The sequence below is a fragment of the Lepidochelys kempii genome, chromosome 16 (assembly GCF_965140265.1).
Source record: "Lepidochelys kempii isolate rLepKem1 chromosome 16, rLepKem1.hap2, whole genome shotgun sequence".
Taxonomy (NCBI): Eukaryota; Metazoa; Chordata; order Testudines; family Cheloniidae; genus Lepidochelys; species Lepidochelys kempii.
Window position 1 is genome coordinate 6,034,572 of NC_133271.1, and position 21,425 is coordinate 6,055,996.

The 21,425-nt window shown below is 45.8% G+C and overlaps 1 protein-coding gene across 11 annotated transcripts in view; it reads left to right on the forward strand.

Moving 5' to 3' along the window:
- The window catches only part of RABL6 (RAB, member RAS oncogene family like 6), a 121,766-nt gene extending 105,520 nt beyond the window's left edge, over positions 1-16,246 (forward strand). For 10 of the 11 annotated variants that reach the window (XM_073314655.1, XM_073314653.1, XM_073314654.1 and 7 more), the window contains 3 exons: positions 3,377-3,548; positions 13,265-13,320; positions 14,079-16,246. In XM_073314655.1, the coding sequence (XP_073170756.1) occupies positions 3,377-3,548; positions 13,265-13,320; positions 14,079-14,273 (423 nt within the window). In that variant the 3' untranslated portion in view covers positions 14,274-16,246. The remainder of the gene's footprint in view (positions 1-3,376; positions 3,549-13,264; positions 13,321-14,078) is intronic. The other variant, XM_073314659.1, reaches the window with a different exon arrangement.
- Positions 16,247-21,425: the final 5,179 nt, after the last annotated feature.

Here is a 21,425-nt window from a genome sequence, read left to right on the forward strand (position 1 = left end):
AGTTCACTCAATCCTACGTCAGCCAATCGCTCAGACAAACAAGTTTGGTTACAATTTTCAGGAGATAATGCTGCCCGTGTCTTGTTTACAATGTCACCTGAAAGTGAGAGTAAATGTTTGCATGGCACTGTTGTAGCCGGCATCGCAAGATATTTATCATAGAATACCAGGGTTGGAAGGGACCTCAGCAGGTCATCTCGTGCAACCCCCTGCTCAAAGCAGGACCAATCCCCAATTTTTGCCCCAGATCCCTAAATGGCCCCCCTCAAGGATTGAACTCACAACCCTGGATTTAGCAGGCCAATACTCAAACCACTGAGCTATCCCTTTATGTGGCAGATGCACAAAAGATTCATATGTCCCTTCATGCTTCAACCACCATTCCAGAATATATGCATCCATGCTGATGGCAGGTTCTACTCGATAACGATCCAAAGCAGAGCGGGCCGACGCATGTTCACTTTCATCATCTGAGTCAGATGCCAGCAGCAGAAAGTTGATTTTCTTTTGGTGGTTCGGGTTCTGTAGTTTCCGCATCGGAGTGTTGCTCTTTTAAGACATCTGAAAGCGTGCTCCACACCTCGTCCCTCTCAGATTTTGGAAGGCACTTCAGATACTTAAACCTTGGGTCAAGTGCTGTATCTATCCTTAGAAATCTCACACTGGTGCCTTCTCTGCATTTTGTCAAATCTACAGCAAAAGTGTTCTTAAAATGAACATGTGCTGGGTCATCATCCACGACTGCTAGAACATGAAGTACATGGCAGAATGCACGTGTAAAACAGAGCAGGGGACATAGAATTCTCCCCCAAGGAGTTTAGTCAAAAATTTAATGAATGCATTTTTTTTAACAATCATGATCAGCACAGAAGCATGTCCTCCGGAATGGTGGCCGAAGCATGAAGGGGCATACGAATATTTAGTATATCTGGCACATAAATAACCAGCATTGCAAGGTACAAAAGTGCCATGTGAACGCCTGTTCTCACGTTCAGGTGACATTGTAAATAAGAAGCAGTCAGCAGTATCTCCTGTAAATGTAAACAAACTTGTTTGTCTTAACAACTGGCTGAACAAGAAGTAGGACTGAGCGCATTTGTAGGCTCTGAAGTTTTACATTGTTTTGTTTGAGTGCAGTTATGTAACAAAAAAAACTACATTTGTAAGTTACACTTTCATGATAAAGAGATTGCACTACAGTACTTGTATGTGGTGAACTGAAAAATACTATTTTTGTGTATCATTTTTACAGTGCAAATATTTGTAATAAAAATTATAATGTAAAGTGAGCAGTGTACACTTCGTATTCTTTGTTGTAATAGAAATCAATATATTTGAAAATGTAGAAAAAATCCAAAAAATTTAATAAATTTAAATTGGTATTCTGTTGTTTAACAGTGTGACTAATGGCGATTAATTTTTTTTATCACAGTTAATTTTTTTGAATTAATTGTGTGAGTTAACTGCAATTAATCGACAGCCCTAATACAGATTATTTTCAGTAACTGTAGATAAACTCTGAGCTCAAGCAGCCACATGGAAAGTATGAAACCCAAATGCTGAGGATTTTTTATCTGGATCTTCGTGTACTAAAGGTTGGGGGAGGGGGGGAGAATGGGGAAAGAGGAGGGAGGGAGAGTGAATGTGTGCACACAGTTCCCTGTTTTTAACACAAGAATCGAAAAGCCATGGTGAAGTTGTGTTGAATCCTTCCTTTGCTTGGCAAAGTCTATTGAAGCCCCAAATGCCATTATAGAGGGGCAATCCAACATACAGCTAAAGTTGGAGTATCCATAGCATATCCACGACATTCCCAAGATAGGTTGCAGCTGCTCAACTTTAACATAGATGCAACCTGCAAAAGACTGCCCAGATCAGAGAGGACCTGGCATCTCCCCTGGGCCTTCCTTCATATTAAAGATGAGAGAAGTCAGTGAATTCTTAGAGATCCTAGCAGTTCCCTGTTGTGGCCTTTACGTGAGCAAACTCTGGATGTCCCTGCCTTAGATAGTCCACAGTTAGAACCATTAGGCTCATCTGTACAGAAACAACTAGCCATGATTGACTGTGTAAAGAAGCCCCTATGCTTGCAGACAAAGTACTGTATACTGAGTCAGTAACTGTAGAGGGCTCCTGTAGAGTTGGTTTGATGTCACATCATGATTGTGTGGGGAGAGTCACTATCCTAGTGTATGCATCCGATGAAGTGAGCTGTAGCTCACGAAAGCTTATGCTCAAATAAATTGGTTCGTCTCTAAGGTGCCACAAGTCCTCCTTTTCATTTTGCGACTACAGACTAACACGGCTGTTACTCTGAAACCTGTCCTAGTTTGTCCATGACGTTGGCCATGTGTCATACTGGCCTCATTCAGTAACACTCTGTTCTCTTAGTGTGGCCAATGCTCACCGTTCCAAGTATTTCACTGTAAAAACAGTGGCTTTCTGAGCAAGGTTATGACTTCTGGTACCTGATTAGACAGCAGGATTTGCTGGGAAGCGCCGCATTGTAGTGGCGTCAGGGAGATACCCCTCCATAGAAGAACGCTTCTTCAGTGCACAATGTGTTGGTCAGGTTGAGCAGTGAAAGAAGCTGTGCCCCTTCCACTAACGGGGAGGGCTGCATACAGAGTCGGAAAGGCAGCTCAGCAAGAGAGGCAGGTCATGTTTGGACTAGTGCTAAGAATACTGTAAAGGAAATAAGTTAACTCCTTAAGTGTCAAGTGGCAAACATGGTGAGATGTCTGTCCTCCAGGATCAGGGCACAGCTGCAGGGTGAGAGGAGCCTTCTGAGGCTTTACCTGGCCCCTGCAATTTCCCAGCTTTTAGCCTCTGTATCATGGGAGATGCAGCTCCCTCTTTCCTTGAGCAGAGGGGGTTTGCTCCAGCCCCATGAAATGTTTCCCCTGGATATGTGCTGCCTTTTGACCCCAGGATGGCATGGATTCCCCTCTGTGACTCTGCCAGGGCACAATATAGGTTCGAGTCCATTGTATTTGAAGGTTTTCCAGGATGGCGGTGCCTGTTAGTGCAATTGGTAAGCCTGATGTATCTGGGACTCATGTTTAACCCCACAGCACCAAGAGGCTGGCCTTTTGAGTACAAATGTTAAGCACCACAGGGCATTTCACACCAGAGCTACAGTTCCAGTGCTGTCTAGGCAGTTCCATCATGGCATGAAATAGGTAGAACTGCCCTTTGGATGAAACTGTGACAGCTTCTTGAAAATACCTCCATTCTACCACCACCCCCCAACTCCCCTTTAGAGAGCAGAAATCTATCCTAGGTAGAGGGGAGATGGGGCTTTTGCTTGAGCAATCAGTTTAGACTCCTTGGTAGCTGAGATTGGGTCCATGATATGTCTACTTTCATTCTCTAGGGTGAATTCCCAGTCCGAGAAGACCCCTCTGACATCTCAGATGAAGACACCTCGTTAGCAAAGCCTCCTCAGCCCATGAAGCCTACAATCCACTCCTTCAAGCTGAAAAATGACTCTGATCTGTTTGGCTTGGGTTTGGAAGAAACAGGCCCCAAAGAGAGCAGTGATGAAGGTAAAAATAGGTCATATGTCTGAGCCTGTCCTGCTGGGTTTTTCACTGCGCTGAATAGGTCCAAAGTTAAGCAAATCAATTTTGCATTAAGTAAAACATCGCCAACTTCACCCAACGCCTTGTGTGAGCATTTAATGAGCTTTGCCAAAGCATAATTAACTTTCTTTCACTTTCTCCCATACCTGCCCTGACTAACCTCAGCTGGGGGAGCACTTGCTGATGCCTTGGGAGAGACTACTGCGCTTTTCCCTGCCCTACTAGAAGTAAGGGCACTTCTTGAGAGCCTTTTCTTGAGATTTCCTGCCCAGCTTTGCATGCTTAAGACTCTGTGCCTGACACCACGGTACTGGAGCATGTAGGGTTTGGAGCTGTGCGTTTGCGGCATCAAGTCTGAGCACTTTGGCCATTGCTAACCATCACTTTTTGGGAAGGGTGTAAGTGGAGCAGTAGGACTGGCATGCTCTGAGTATTATTGTGGGTCCTCCCCGTCCCAAGAGCCAACCATAGCTTATGCAGAGAGGTTTCTGTGGATGGATTGGCATTACCACGTGACTGCTTCCTGTTGATCTGCCTGGGAAGTAACCTGGAATGATGGGACGTTAAAGACTCTTTGGGAGTGGCGGGGGAGCTGTAAGAGGCGTAGAAGGGATTTGACATTGATTAGTTGTTCTAAAATTATGACTAAGATGTCAAAGCCTATCCAAGCTCTATCAGCCTGTCATCTTCTGTACCTGCAGAGCCCAGCTGGATGGGACTCTCTCTACAGAGGCCTCAATCAATAACTCACATTTAATTTTGCCTTGCTTTTAGCCCTATGACTTCCCATAACCTACGCTGCCCTGTTGTGTTGAGCCTGATAGATTACTGCTAATGATGGACGAGGCCAGGTGTCAGCAACTTTCAGTGTTGACCTATGAGGTGTAAGTGACTTGAGTGGGTGGAATTAAACTTCAGTTACTCCGTTCTCTCCTCTGAAGCCCCACCCCAAATAGTGGGGTTGGGTAATTGCTTATCTGCCCCAAGGGTGTTTACATGGCTTCCCTTCTGTTCAATGCATCCATGATGCCAGAAGGGCAGAGAATGAAATGGTTTGGACTGTGGTGCCATCAATAGACAGGCCTGTCTCTTCAGTCAGACCCAAGCCGTGCAGTTTAGCTGTTTCCCCAGTATCTAGTCCTTGAACTGGTGGATGAGAGTAAGTTAGATGAAGCTTTGCACAGAGCAGATGAGAAGGATGTTGGCAAGTATGGTGGAAGATCTAGAAGGTGCAACAGGTTTGGTGTCAGTCCTTGTTGTTCGAGAGTAAGCACTGTATTTGTCCTTGGCTCGAAATTTACGGGTCCTCCTGGAGTTAAAGAATTTTCTTAAGCAAAGAGTTTTTAGCAGAAGGCTGTGATCTTCCCTTCCCCCTTTAATGTGGGTCTTGACACTGTTGTCCAGACCTTTGTGTCGGCCAGATTACTACAAATACACTTTACATGGACTGCCCTTGACAACCACTCAGAAGCTTCAGCTAATGCAGGATTGGCTTCCTTGGCAGTGATAGATGCAGAAGACTTGTTAATTTTTGAAGTATGCGCTGGTTTCCAAGTCATTTCCAGATGCAATTCAAGGGGTAGCTTTTGATAACTAAAATCATAAGTATTTTGGGTCCTGGCTAGCTTAGAGACTGCCTTACTCCTTATCATAGAAATGTAGGTCTAGATGGAACCTCAAAGTCATCAAGTCCAGTCCCCTGCATTGAGGTGGGATCAGACCATCCCTGACAGGAGTTGATTCAACCTCTTCTTAAAAACCTCCAATGATGGGATTCCACAGCCTCTCTTGGAAACCTATTCCAGAGCTTAGCTACACTTATAATCAGAAAGTTTTTCCTAATATCTAACCTAAATGTCCCTGGTTGTAGATTAAGACCATTAATTCTTGTCCTGTCTACCTTCAGTGGACATGGAGAACAAATAGATCGCCACCCTTTTATAAAAGCCCTTAACATATTTGAAGATTATCAGGTCACCCCTGAGTCGTCTTTTCTCAACACTAACCATGCCTGTGTTTTTTAACCTTTCCGAATAGGTCATTATTTATTTTTTTAGTTGCTCTGCTCTGGACTCTTTCCAGTTTATCAACATCTTTCCTAAAGTGTGGCATCCAGAATTGGACACCGTACTAGAGATAAGGCTGTGCCGGTGGCAAGTGCGGCTCAGTTACCTCCTGTGTCTTACCTGCAGTACTGCTATTAAGACATTCTGGAATATTGGCCTTTTTTCGCAACTGCATCACATTGACTCATTCAATTTGCTATCCATTATAGCTCCCAGTTCTTTTTCAGCGATATTACTGCCTAGCCAGTAGGGATGTAAAACAGTAAACAAGTTAACCAGTAAGCTTTAGTCTTACCGGTTAACCCATCTTAACCATTAAACCCGAGGCCTGGGTGAGCCAGCATAGCCCCAGCTGCACTGGCCGGCCAAGCCCAGCCCCGCAGGCCACGGTGGCCGGCCAACCCCAGTCGCAGCCCTGGCTGGAGCCACGGGCCACACTAACCGAACGCAGCCCTTGCTGGCCGGAGCCTCAGACTGCGCCAGCCAGTCAACCCCAGGAGCAGCCCTGGGTTTTGCGCCTGCTGGCCAGAGCAGCCCCATTCCCTTTCTCTTTAATTGGTTAACCGGTCAACTTTTTAAATAATATTTATCACCAAACAAGATGCAATTTTGAAGCGTTGGTCAAGGGTCTGAGCGACCTCCCTTGACAACCAGCGCCACAAGAACACGCAACCCAAATCTTTGGTGATCGGCTTTGACCATTTTACCATATGTGGTCCACTGTCCCCATGGACCATCGGGTTTTGGAGATCATCCGAAGGGGTTATACCATCCCATTTATCTCCATCCCACCTACCCATCCCTCTTCCCTGTCCTCCTTCAGGGATCCTTCTCATTAGCACCTGTTGAGACAAGAAGTACATCACCTTCTACAATTAGGGGCCGTCCAACACAACACAGAGGGAAGGGATTTTATTCCCATTATTTCCTGACTCAAAAGAAAAACGGAGGTTGGCGACCCATACTCGATCTCAGAAAACTCAACAAATTTGTGCGTACCCACAGATTCAAAATGGTCACACTGAATTCTATCATCCCTGTGCTCGAAGAGGGGGACTGGTTCTCCGCCCTCAACCAACAAGGTGCTTATTTTCACATTACCATCCATGCTGCTCACAGATGATTCCTATGATTCTTAGTGGGACAAGATCACTTCCAGTGCAGAGTACTACCATTCGGACTGTCAACAGCCCCACGAGTCTTTACCAAAACCCTAGTGGTGGTAGCTACTCACTTGCGCAGACAGCGAATACTGGTATTCCCGTACTTAGACGATTGCCTACTCAAAGGCCCTACCCAGATGGAAATATTACACATCACTCGACAGACCATCTCTTTTCACTCGCTAGGGCTACAAATCAACAGAAAGAAATCTGCCCTAACTCCAGTACAACAATTGGACTTCATAGAAGCACACCTGGACTCAGTGGAGGCCAAAGCATCGCTGCCGATGCCCTGATTCACAGTGATGACCTCCCTCATATCGGTGGTCTCAGCCCATGGGTGTCTGCACACACCTGCCTACAACTCCTGGGATATGTGGTGGCCACCCTTTCTGTTAAAACACACCAGACTGCACCTACGCCGACTTCAAGGGCGGCTGAACTGGGTATATATTCCACGAAAGCACAGCCTACACAAACGACTCCACATTCACTGTGAGGGTGGACAAACCCAATAAAAGTTTGCTCAAGCATCCCGTTTCAACAGGATCTGCCATCCATACAAATTACAGCAGATGCCTCACTGATTGGATGGGAAGCTCACCTAACCCAACATACAATCCAAGGCAAGTAGCGCCCCATGGAAACACTCTTACACATCAACCTGCTTGAATTACCTGCAGTCTGCAACGTGCGCCTACATTTCCTCCCCAGTTTATGAGGCAAAACGATAAGGGTCTTGATGGACAACATTGTGTGTATGTTCTATATAAACCTTCAGGTGGGGCATGTTTCCACTCCTTATGCAAGAAGGCCTTAAAACTATGGAACTGGTGCATAAAACACATCTGTTACAGCAGCATCCCTCCTGGGCTGACTGAACATGATGGCAGACACTTTAAGCAGACAGTTTTCCCAAGAGCACGAATGGGAACTGAACGATGACTTAACGCTACATATATTTCACATGTGGGGATCCCCCCACACACAGACCTGTTCACAACATCAATGAACAAGAAATGCCCAAAGTTTTGCTCATGAGCAGGACTAGGAGCATGATACCTGGGGGATGCTTTCCTCATCAAATGGAATGCTCCTCTTCTATACGCATTCCCACTGATACGTCTAATCTCCAGAGTGATGCATGAAATACGAACCGACAGGGCAAAATAATACTCATTGTACCAACATGGCCCAGACAGAAATGGTTCCCTTACATGGCAACCTGCACACCTTTCACTCTCTTTTTCCTACAGAATCTTATTTTTCAGGACGACTGTCAAGTCCTCCATCTGGACCTGGAGAAAGTTCACCTGAAGACATGGCTCCTTCATGGCTGCACCACGATGAACTAACCTGCTCAGAGCAAGTAAAACAAGTGTTAATAAACAGCAGAAAACACAACACACGTTCTACTTACCTCCAAAAATGGAAAAGATTCTTCCTGTGGTGCCAGAACAAACAAATATCTGCAAGCCGGGCACCACTTCCACTAATCCTAGATTATTTATTGACCTTAAAGAACTCAGGGCTCGGAGTTTACCTCGCTGCCATCACAGTTTTCCATCAACAGATAGACGGAATGTCAGTATTCGCTCACCCAATTACTAAGCATACAGAATATGTACCCAGACATCCAAGAACCCCTGCCTGCATGGGACCTAAATCTGATTCTTAGAAGTCTAACCAGAGCCCCTTTTGAACCATTAGCCACATGCTGTTTATTTCACTTATCTAGGAAAGTGGCATTCCTAGTTGCCATTACATTGGTGTGAAGAGTCAGGGAGCTAGGGGCTCTCATGGCTCACACCCATACACAATATTCTTCAAGGATAAAGTGACACTTAGGATGTGTTCTAAGTTTATGCCCAAAATATTGTCTTCGTTCCACCTCGACCAACCAATTCACTTGCCTACATTCCATCAAAAACCACACCAGCGCTCAAGAGGCGGTCCTGCACACATTGGATGTGCACTGTGCCTTGGTGTTTTATCTGGACAGGATGAAGCGCTTTCGAAAGTCACCTTGATGCTCTGTGTCAACAACAGAACGATTGAAGAGCTCTGCCATATCGACGCAAAGATTATCTAAATGGGTATCATATGTGCTATTCACTACACTGAAGCCCCTCCGGGCATCGGAACCCACACAACAAGAAATTTGTGCAGGAATGCTATGGAGGTAGATAATGTTCCCATTTTAGACATCTGCACAGCGGACACGTGGGCCTCTGAACGCACATTCACGAACCACTATGCAATTACGCTCAGTTCAAGCTCAGACACACGACTAGGCCTCACTATACTAGCCTCAGCAATAAACTCCACTCTGAAGTCACTTCCTTCCTCATGGAAGGCACTGCTCTACATTCACTTGAAGTGGAGCACCCCCAGGGACATCACTCGAAGAAGAAGAGAAAGTTACTCACTGTTTGCAGTAACTGAGGTTCTTCGAGATGTTTCCCCTTATGGGTGCTCCACTACGCATCCTCCTCCCCTCTGCTTTGGAGTTCACAGTAAGGACTCTATGTTAGAGATGGAATTGAGGGGGTTGGGACACGAGGGCACTAGATGAAGTGCCAACAGCACTGCGAGACAGCTACTGCACACACGCATCCCAACCTGGCACTGCTACTGAAAATCTCAGATCAGCAGTGTGGGATGCACCGACACCTGAAGTGGAGTACCCATGGGGGGACGCATCTCGAAGAACCTCAGTTACTGCACAAGATGAGTAACCTTCTCTTTTTTTGAAATCTATTGTCCTTATTATTCTGCTGCTGTCACTCCTTCCTTTCCTTAGACTTGTGAAATCTCTAATTTCATGATCACTTGCCCCAAAATGCCTTCAGCTTTCAGATTCACAACCAGTTCCTTCCTGTTTGTCAGCATAAAACCCCCATGTTTACTTCCTCCACTCTCTGAAACAAAAAAAACTGTTCCCAACACGTTGCAGTAACTTACTGGATATTTTACTTTTGGTGTATTACTTTTCCAACAGATGTGTGAGGTAGTTAAAAGTCCGTCATTACTACCAGGTTTGTGTTTTGCATATTTCCAATATTTGTTCTAGAAATGCCTCTACCTGAGTTGGTGGCCTATAATAATCCTTGCCATGACATCACCCCTATTTCCCCCCCTTTTATCTTTACCCTGAGACTTTGAACTGATTTGCATATCACCACCTTCTGGAGCTCAGAACAAGTGTATGTATTCTTGCTTCACCTCTTCCCTTTTTATCCTGCCTGTCTTTCCTGAACAAGCGTACTCCTCTATAACAATATTCCAATCATGAGATGTATCCGACCGAGTCTCTATGGTGCTAAATTATGACTTAATTATGAACTAATACTTGCAGTTCTTCCTGTGTATTCACCATACTCCTTGCACTTGTGTATAGACATCCAAGATGTTGAGTGTATTCTCCCACTAATTTCCTTTTGCTGCTTCTAGACACTATTGTAATTTTTCACATCTCTCTGTTCTCTCCACCCCCGCCCCCCCAATGCTTTTTCCCTTCATCGGGTAGACCCCCATGTCTTTCCAGAATACCTCCTTCCTGGAACAGCATCTCATAGTCAGAGGTTGAAGCTTTACTGTTAACACCATCTGTGCAGCCATATGTCCATCCTGGAGTTGAATAGGTCCTTACCCTTAATTGGAAGATGGATGAGAACACAATCTGTGCCCCCTCTCCCGCAACCACTTCACCCTTGCTCCCAGAGACCTGTACTCACTGCTAATCTGCTCAGGGTCATACCTGGCAGTTTCATTATTACCCAGAGCCTCGAAAACCTTTCCATAACACCTCAGATCTGGGCTCCCGGCAGGCAACGTGCATGCAGGGACATCGTCAGGTTGGCAGACGGATGGTTTTATCCCCCTCAGAAGGGAGTCTCTGACCACCAGCACCCTACACATCCTTCTCTTAGGTGCAGTGGCCATGAACCTCCCAGTCTTGGGAGCAGGTGGGCCCTCTTCAGCCACTGGGGTCTGCTCCTCACCTCCTATTGCAAGTACAGTATACTGGTTCTTTCTCTCAATGGTTGGATGGGGTGGAACACACCCTACTGCCCAAGGGGGTGAGCAGCCAGTCCTCCTTCCTCCTTTGGTGCTGCTGTTGTCGTTGATAGTTGGCAAGCATCCTCTATGCCAGATGTTATCCTGTTAATGAAGTCCTCGTGCTCCCAGATGCTGTGCAGATAAGCCACCTCCTCCTTCACCTCTCTTCCCTACTTCCTGATGGACTTCACCACCAGACACACGCCTAACACCAGCTAGTTCCCGCTGCCTGGCTTTCGTCAGCAGGGGCTTGCAGGCTGCATTCCAAGCAAGGCAAGACCAGGGCCTGGGTAAAAGTCACCAGGCTCAGGATGCAAGTCTGAGCGGGGGAGGCCCCCAAGGGTAGGCAGAGGAAGAGCTAGCAGTGCTGTTAGCAATGTGCTGTTTTCCTCCCCTTATGGGTTCTGCCTTGTAGAGTATTTGCAGGTTAAGGAAAAGGGCAGGGGGGAGAACCACACAGTCCTACTTTGACTCTCTCTCCTCAGGGAGCCTGGAAACGTAAGCCACTGTTACCTCTCTGCCTGAACAAGAGAGAGCTTTGCTGGAGCTTGAACTGTCTGTCTGCTCCCTGCCACACCACTGTCTGCCTCCCCAGCAAAATCTGAGAGATCCTGCCAACCTAACCTTTGCCTTGCAGGTAACATTCAGTGAAACCCGAGTTCCCCAGAGACATCTCCGTGCAGTGTCCAGTCTCTTACTGGACACTTCCAGAAATTACTAAGTCTGCTGCCTGTATAGAGAGAGTGCACACTCCAGCCTGTTAGACTAGCTGGGGACCCACACCTCACTTTAATACAGAGCACTGAGATGGTTTATAGTAAAACTCAGAATAAGTTTAATAATAAAGAACAGAGACGGAAGTGATACTAAGCAAGAGAAGAGACAGGTCTAGATACAAACAAAAATAACCCACTTTCTAGTGTCTAAGACTTAACTTTAGCAAGCTACAATCTTTGCCTAAGCAGCTTGCATCTTACATCACACCACCAGCATCTTCAGCCCCTGAGTGTACACAGAGCTAGAGGGTGCTGGCCACTTTGTCCTCTGTGATGAATAACAAAATGGCATTTTGCCTTTCCTTCTATTTCCCAGAATGCATTGGTTTGTCCCTAGGAGTCGGGATAGCCTCTGCTGTTTTTCTTGTCTTATTGACTTCCCATCCCCCGGTTGACTTGTATGTAAATTGGGCTTCCATTGTTTTGGTTCCACAATGCTTAATTTACATTAGAGACAGAGAGACAGCTGCCTTCCCACCTGTCAGGAGGAGAAGCTGTTTCTCCCTTGGTTTGGTCGCAGACTTTAAAGCATAATATCCATAATACCTCATATAGTGTTAATACTGACATTTCACAGTGATATTGATCTGTGTCTCATCAGCTTTCATAAGATCTTACTCAATACATTTTGTATACAGCAGGAGTGGCCAAACTGTGGCTCGTGAGCTGCATGCAGCTCTTTTACAGTTAAAGTGCGGTTCGCAGAGCCCCGTCCCTCCCACCTCCATTCTCTACCTATCGGACTTGCTGCGGGGAGCTTGGGACCTCTACCTTGCAACGGGGTGGTGGGACGGAAGCTTCTGATTAGTGGGGAAGGGGGACTCGGGGCTTTAGCCTCAGGAGGAGCAGGGCTGAAACCCTGAGCCCCAGCAGGCGCCTTCCGAAGTGTCCCTGGCTCTCGAACTTCTGAAGATTATTGTATGTGGCTCAGCAGGTCAGTAAGTTTGGCCACCCTGCTATACAGTATTATTTACTATAAATCAGTTGATTCGGTTGTTTGTTCTTTGGGGTTCAAACCCCCTGTTTTCCCCTGGGTGTCTAGACTCTGAGTGTCACACCTGCCTTCCTTCACTGGTGAACTCAGCTGACTAGCTGCCTTCATCCTCTTGTGCCCTATTGTGGTAGTCAAGATCAGCTGGAATGCTTCTGTCCACAGACCCTAGAGTTGAACTGAAGGGCTGGAGGCAGTATGTTTTCAGCAGCTGCCCCTTTACTAGGGAATTTAACTGTGAGTTTGTTTGACTTGTGGGCTTATCTGTTTGCTCAGGCTTTTCCAGGAGAAATGTAGTGATTGGATCTGTTGAGGTTCCATTTAGATGACCCCAGTCAACAAGTACATGTCAGTTATATTTGAACATGTGCCCAGAGACTTAGTAATGGACATAGCTTTATAATTGTAAAGTAAAGAACAGCCCCACATTTGTAGCTAACATTCCTGGGGAAGAAGCTAATTTCTCAGTGCCATGCAGTTTGGTGTTGTGAATCAGGATCTCCCCTCCATTCAGCTCTAATGAACCATATACAGTGTCCTCCTTAGCAGCAGAAGAGGAGGGCTTTTTTAACCATTTAATTTTGCTAGAGAAAACAACTTTTTGGGTTTTTTGTTTGAACAGATAAAGAAAAACCTCCTTCCAAGGAGAAAAAGAAGAAGAAAAAGAAGAGCAAAGAGGTACAGCTTCATTCCCCGGTGTAAACTCCATCAGCATGTTCTCTGCCAGTCTGCCAGAGGGGGGCTGGCATGCTACAGGAATTGTGGCTGGCTCTCTTAGTGACTGGTTTCTCTTCCATATTCCAACCCTGGAGAGGCAAGGGGATCTGTAGTCCCCAAGTCTCCAGGCTATTAGCCAGTTTCCAACTTACAAGGACATTTGTAAAACTTAAGTTAAAATCAGAGATGTAATGTAGTATAGGATTTGATTGTACAGAGCATGCATATAGAACAGACAGCATATGTACTATCTAGCAACAAAATTCTCTCTCAATTCAGCAGTGTCCAAGAAAGAATAAATCTTAAGAGCTAACCAGAGATAATCAGCAGATTTGTTCTTCAGTGAGGTGCATCAGTTCTAAACTTTCCCAGCTCTGTGTAGCTCAAAAGCTTGTCTCTCTCACCAACGGAAGTTGGTCTAATAAAAGATATTACCAGACCCACCTTCTGTCTCTAAACTTGTTGGCATTCTGACTAGCCATCCTTATCGGACAGGACGGCTAGTGTAAATCAAACATTGCTTCACACGCTCCCCATCTATAATAGCAGACGGGTCCGAGATCACTAACGCCATCCCTCCTAGATATTGGACTTTATTCCTTCCATATAAAATTCCCACGATAGGTAGGCTTCCTCCCTAGGGTCCCACTTTCAGGATGATGCATGATGGGTTACTAGTGCCATTAGAAAAAAGCTTTAATTGCCTTCTCATCTTGCAGGAAGAAGAGAAGTCTACGAAGAAGAAAAGCAAACACAAGAAGTGCAAGGAGAAGGAGGAGAGCAAAGATGAGAAGAAGAAAAAGAAAAAAAGAAGCAAGGAGAAAAACACTGAGATAGATGAACTGGAGGCCTTTCTGGGAGGAGGACCCAGCGCCAGCAAGCAGCAAGGGGGTGGGGACTATGAGGAGCTGTAGGCCTGCAGTGTGTACAATCAGCAGACTCCATTGGGGCCTGCCACCAACTCTCCATACAAGCCATGCCAGGACGTGTACAGATGTGTAAAGCTTTGGCTGTCTGCCATAAGTACTATTGAAACAGAGGGTGGAACAAAAAAGCTTTACATCTGTGTGTGCTGTTCTGGTGCAGTCATTGTGTGGAAGGAAAACACAGCCGTGGTATACTTGAGGAAGGTTAAAGGTCACGGTATGGTATCGTGGCAATGACTTATCATTTCCCCCTACCAGTGTCTAACCCTCTTTCCTTTCTCCAGAGAGTTCCAATCTGGTAGTTGTCAGGGGGTGGGGAGGGAAAGATGAGTGGACCTGTTCCCACCCCCACCATATTCCACTGCTGCACCCCTGAAATTCCTGTTTTAATAAATAAATGAATGCAGCAAAATATGCCATCTGAATGCATCGTGCTGTCACCTTGTGAATAATCAAGTCTTCAACTTTTTATCCTTCATATTTTTTAATGAGAAAGGTGTTGTTGGCCTTTGTGCCGTAAGGCAATCAACAAGCTTTAAATTAGCAAAATATCTGATTGTACAGCTCTTAATGAAGCAGCTGCAGGGCCTGAAATAAGAGAGTATAATTTGGGGATCTTTCTGCACAGCAGAATAATTAACTCTCAGTGGTGCTGCTTTTGGAATCTATGAAGCCTCATTGATTCCTATGGCCCCATTGTCTCTGGCGCTATATGTAAGCCGCTGTGCAGTTGGGAAGACAATGGAAAGTTATCTTTTAGAAAAGAAACTAAATTGACACTTTCCCCTAAACACTCCTTGACGCCCCGGCCTTGAATTTGAATACACTAGTAATCCAGCCCTACAGCACCTCTCAGGGACATGACTGCCAAATGGAAATGAAGATACCAGAATTTCAAGAGAGTTTACAGAACTGTGTTAGCATGGCAAGGCGTTCGCTTCTCAGGGTATGCTGTAAAACAAAGGCTGCCTCTGCACTGAATGGGGAAACCACTCGAGCTGGGGAGAGTGTCCATCAAGTTCTCCAGACACTGAAAGCCAGGTTTACTAGGCCACCTAGCAGTTAGTGTGGGACACTTCCTTGCCCAGAGTGGAATGCAGAACCACCTATTGTCACATGAGCTTTGAAAGCCTTTTAATTTTGGCTCTGGTATCAAAGAACCATGTGTGGCGCATGCACAGCAGCGTAGGTCATGGATGGTTGACGCCCTTGCCCTGCCATTCATGCCTTCCACTGTCTTGGTGAGTGGCCCCCCCATCTTTAAAGATCCTGTTAATATTCAAAAACAATGAGGAGTCCGACTGGATACAGTGGATACAGACTAACACAGCTACCCCTCTGATACTTGTTAATACTTATGACCCTATTGTGTTGTATTCCCTCCAAGGCTCAGCCCTGGGAAGCCCGTTCAAATTTTTGTGCATTTATTAAATAGCCCTATTGCGTGTGGGTTGTTTTTTTCTTTTTAGTAGTAAAAGGTGGACTGTCTGAAGGAAACTAGATGAAATCCAAACTCAGGTTTCCTTCCACTTCCCCAATCAGTGGGATACTGCTTTGGATCCATCCTCTACTTCAGAGTTGCCTTGAACTATAGACCATTGCTCCATTTTTTTTTTCCTGAGAAATGCACTTGTAACTTTCTATATACAACAAACTGGGGTCTTGCTGCATGAGCGGAGTATCATTTCAGGTACGTTTTCCATTAGCAGTTGCCTGGCTCAAAGTGTTTTGTTTTGTGTGACACTTTGGAGAATTTGCATGGGACATTTCAAACTTCACACACCAGGGAAGAATACAAACCAGTTTGCAGCCTCTGCTCCAAAAAGGAAGTGACATTTGCGGTACAGCTGGCCAAGTGTTTTTGAAAGTGCTTCTGCTCTGTAAAGATTTTGGATCATGTTCCATTTTGCATTGGAAAACCTAGTGCACTCCATTCTGACTATAAAGCTCTCTATTGTACACATCTGCCTCTGAACCTTTTCTTATGTACACAGCTTAACCATTGCAACACTTGCTTGAACTCAGGAGACTTCATGACCTTCCAGGGCAGTTTCACAAGAGGCCAGTGCTCTCAATCCTTCCTGATGACTTAGTAGCTGTTTCCTTAAAGGGACCCTGTCAGGGACAAACCATAGCTTAAAAAAAATTCCTTGTGTGTTTACTAAACACCGGAAGAGGATTGTTCAAATTTAAAACGTTAAAAAATCTGAATTTTCTCCCCTTCTGTGCTTTGTTCAAGTATTGCATTTGTGTCACCTGGGCTAATAACAATAGAGTCATTGGTTTCTTTCCTCTTTATAGTCACTTCCTAGATGGTTTCACTTTCCAGCTAGCACAAGGCTGCAGCATCTCTGTAAATCTCATTAAAACATTCTACTGCGCTCTGTCAATTTTTTTTGGGTGCGGGGTGGGATTCTAGAGATTTTCCCAAACCAAATCATTAGCCCAATTTGACTGACATGGTCCCTTGTCTGTTCCTGAGGGCCAGGATTTCTCAGCCCAAAACACAGTCAGCACTGGAATGGCTGGAACAAGTAACAATCATGGTAGTCATTGCTTTCCTAAACATTCCCCTAAAGAGAAAAGGGGCTATAGAGACTCCCCCGCAACTACACACACACACACTCACACTTCCTCATATGCGCACGTGCGCACACACACACACACACACCTTTGAAGCAGCTTTGAGGAAAGCTGGCCTTGTGGTTAACTAACTGCCCTGGGATTCAAGATCGGGGTTCAGTTCTTGTCTCTGCTGCATTAATCGGAGTCTCAGTTCTCCCCTTATAGGGTGGGGATGCTCGTTCTGTCTCACGGGGAAGATGAGGATCAATGCTGAGCACCACCTAAACATTCATGATACTATGGCGAATGCAGCCTCAGGAGTGGCCTGAACATAGCCCTTCCCCTCTGAAGTCTAGTGTGCCAGACACTTGTGTTGGGAGGCCAGCTGGGGAACCCCCACCAAGAAGCTGTATTGCTGACAGGATTGTTCCACTCTAACAAGGTGCAGTGGCCCGTGTTGATCCAGAAGACGCTTGCTAGCCTGTGACTGAATTAAATGGGTCTTCCCCCAGTTCTTTGAGTATGCACCTAGGAAATGCCCCAGCTAGCAGTGCTGAACATACAGGATTATGCCTGTCAGAAGCAGTTAATCTGTGGATTGGGCTTTCTCTTTGAAAATTCGTTTCTGCAGGTTTTTAGCTAGCACCTCCAGTTTGCAGCTTTTGGATTAAACGAAGCATGGAGTAGCCATTTGTGTTAGTGCGGAAGCTTCTGCAGAAGCACATTGACTCTAGCTTTGTTGTATTTTAGGAGGTACCAATTCACTTGATTTTTGGATGGCTGGTAAACGCAATCAGCCAACTCATGGCTGGTAGAAGCAGCAATTTCTTGGAGCCAAAGCCACCCCAGGACACATGTGGATTATGTCTCTTATAAATTGCTGTAGGTAAATTGCTGTTCAGCTATATGGTAGCACTGTATTTTTGTAGTGTGTCAGTTTAAAAGGCAAATTTTCCAAGCAGAACATCGGGCATTCTGGAGGTATTAGCCACCTGTTGCTTGCTGCTGATGGACTCGCACATCATAAAACCTCACTCAGTGCTTCCCCCACCTTCCATGTCACCATTCGGAAACAACGTGGGGTTGGACACACTACCTTAAGATCAAACCTTCGTCTCCACTGCGTAACTTGCATTACTGCATTAGGCATACCATCAAATAGTACAGAACAGATATTGGGGCATCTGGGAGTAAAGTCCTACCTAAGCAAGAGCTGAGGTGCTTTGTTCCTACCTACCATATCTTCCTAATCAAAAAATGGGTCAAGATTCACTAGAACCATTGTTCTTTTGGCTACATGAGCTGCTTCCGAGAAGATTGCTGCATTTCATAGACTCATAGAAGATTAGGGTTGGAAGAGACCTCAGGAGGTCACCTAGTCCAACTCCCTGCTCAAAGCAGGACCAACCCCAACTAAATCATCCCAGCCAGGGCTTTGTCAAGCCAGGCCTTAACAACCCCTAAAGATTTCACCACCTCCCTAGGTAACCAATTCCAGTGCTTCACCACCCTCCTAGTGAAATAATGTTTCGTAATATCCAGCCTAGACTTACCCTGCTGCAACTTGAGACCATTGCTCCTTGTTTTGTCATCTGCCACCACTGAGAACAGCCTACCTCCATTCTCTTTGGAACCCACCCCCCCTTCAGGTATTGAATGCTGCTATCAAATCCCTCCTCACTCTTTTTTCCATAGGAGAGGAAGTGATCCCTGTGGAACTTGTAAAGCACTCTGGAATGAATGGTGATAGATAAAATAAGAGAGCAAACGTGCACTCTAAAAGCATGGTCAGACATGGAATCCTATTAGCAGCTGAAGGTTGGACTGTACAACTGGGATGCTACTTTTATCGAACTTGCATAAGGTTTCATCTTTGAGTTGTTTTCATGAGGTCTCCATTCAAGTGATGTTGGTTGTTTGTATTACACTAGCTCCCAAAAGCCCCAGTTGGAATTGAGGGCCCATTGTGCTGCTGGCCTTACAAACACACATGCTAAGATAGTCTCTGCTCTGAAGAGGTTAGATATGGAGCTCAGTTTGGATCATGTTAGTTGAAGTTGATGGCAAATTACCCAATGTGGTATATCAGAGACAGGCCAAGATGCAGGAGTAGATGGAGGGAGATCGGTCAGAAGTGGAGAGGTAGATCAATGAGTCTTCAGCACAGGGGTCATAGAATCATAGAATATCAGAGTTGGAAGGGACCTCTGGAGGTCATCTAGTCCCACCCCCTGCCCAGAGCAGGACCAATCCCCAACTAAATCATCCCAGCCAGGGCTTTGTCAAGCCTGACCTTAAAAACTTCTAAGGAAGGAGATTCCACCACCTCCCCAGGTAACCCATTCCAGTGTTTCACCACCCTCCTAGTGAAAAAGGTTTTCCTAATATCTAACCTAAATCTCCCCTACTGCAACTTGAGACCATTACTCCTCGTTCTGTCATCTGCTATCACTGAGAATAGTCTAGATCCATCCTCTTTGGATCCACCTTTCAGGTAGTTAAAAGCAGCTATCAAATCCCCCCTCATTCTTCTCTTCTGCAGACTAAACAATCCCAGTTCCCTCAGCCTCTCCTCATAAGTCATGTGTTCCAGTCCCCTAATCATTTTTGTTGCCCTTCACTGGACTCTCTCCAATTTCTCCACATCCTTCTTGTAGTGTGGGGCCCAAAACTGGACACAGTACTCCAGATGAGGCCTCACCAATGTCAAATAGAGGAGAACGATTACGTCCCTTGATCTGCTGGCAATGTCCCTACTTATACACCCCAAAATGCCATTGGCCTTCTTGCCAACAATGGCACGCCGTTGACTCATATCCAGCTTCTCGTCATGGTTAAAGCTATGTGAGTAGATGCAACCCTTAAGAGTTTAAGGTAAAAGGGGAAGGGGAGGGTGCCAGGAAAACATTTTTAATGACTTGCTTTAATTTTCTGTTTACCAAGACAAATCCAGCTTTCCTGTACCTTGTATCCTCCTCCACCTGAACTGAATCTCTCCCTTAGAGAGCCTGGGCTCCCCAAGTCATTGTAATGATGGTTACGATTGTAAAACTCAAAGCTAAGAAACACAGAAAGTGTTCTCAGAGAAGACTGAACTCTTGCCTGCACTATACATACAGGACCCAATTTTGCCCACTTACCTCTGTGCACCTCACATCAAAACCAAACTGGAATAGTGCAGCCAGAGTGCAGATTCTGGCTCTGGATAGGTTAAGGTGTAAATTTCTCAGCATAAATACTAAATCAGAATACTCCATATGTCCAGCCTGGGGGAAGCCAACGTTACCATGGAAACCTTAATTTCAGTGCCTGACTTCTGACTTGATGTGATCATGTTGACAAGATTTCTGCTGATTTCACAGGGTCTTTCCAGGCACACGGCCATCACTGCATCGTTTCACAGTCCCAGGGAGAACATCATAACAGTCAGGTTGACCACGGGCCAGATCCTTTTGTCAGCTGTATAGAACAGTCTCTACTTCTGTCCATACTCTCATGCTCTTACACCCCCTTTGAGCCCTCAAAATGTCTTTAAGGTGACAATTTTAGCTACAGTGACGTCTGCCCAGACAGATGTAAGAATTGGTCTCACTTTGTCTCCTAGGCCCCGACTCAGTCTCTGTCTTCCGCTCTTCCCTGAGATGACATTCCATCTTTCATCAGCAGTCATCCGGAAGATGAACACCCAATTCCATATTTGCCATCCTGTCCCAAACCCTGTTTCTCCATGGGCTGGGGTGATGGCCTCTGGGCGCTAAGGGTGCTGAAGTTCTATGTATCTTCTCAGGAAGGTTTGGTAATCATCTGCTGTTGCAAGAGGGTACATCACTCTGCTTCCTTTGTTGTGTGTGAAGCTAGTACCAGAATCCCAAGCAAGACAAGTGTGTCTGTGCTGAGATTCCTGGGTACAAGAGGGTACATCACTCTGCTTCCTTTGTTGTGTGTGAAGCTAGTACCAGAATCCCAAGCAAGACAAGTGTGTCTGTGCTGAGATTCCTGGGAGGGGGGAACCTGGTTTCTATTCCTGAGGAGAAGAAGGCAACAATCATGGTGCTCTCCACACCTGCTCATAAAGTTCTAGATCTCTTCTCATCCAAGTATGCCTCCTTGCCTCCCAGGGCTCCCCAGCATGGTAAAGCTGCTTCCTCCATCTGCTGATAGGTGGGAGAAAGTGAGAGAGGCAAGCCCCTCTGTCAAGGGTGAATGCCAACTCTGGGACTCCGAGTGCAGAAGTGGAGCCCGCAAGGATTTTAAAAATTAATACTTGCCACTCCAGGCTTGTATTAAACTCCCAAGGTTACAGCTTTTCTCTTACCTTGGCTTGGTAAACGCTGCCACCACCCAAATGAAAAAAACCCACCCAGGAAGGAGCACGTTGGAATTCCTCCCTGTGGGGTACTCTCAAGCCCTTTCACCCCCGGCCTCCCTGGGGAAAAGCTGAGAAAGAAAACAAAGGAAATATTGTTCAATATCTTCATAAATGATCTGGAGGATGGTGTGGATTGCACTCTCAGCAAATTTGCGGATGATACTAAACTGGGAGGAGTGGTGGATACGCTGGAGGGGAGGGATAGG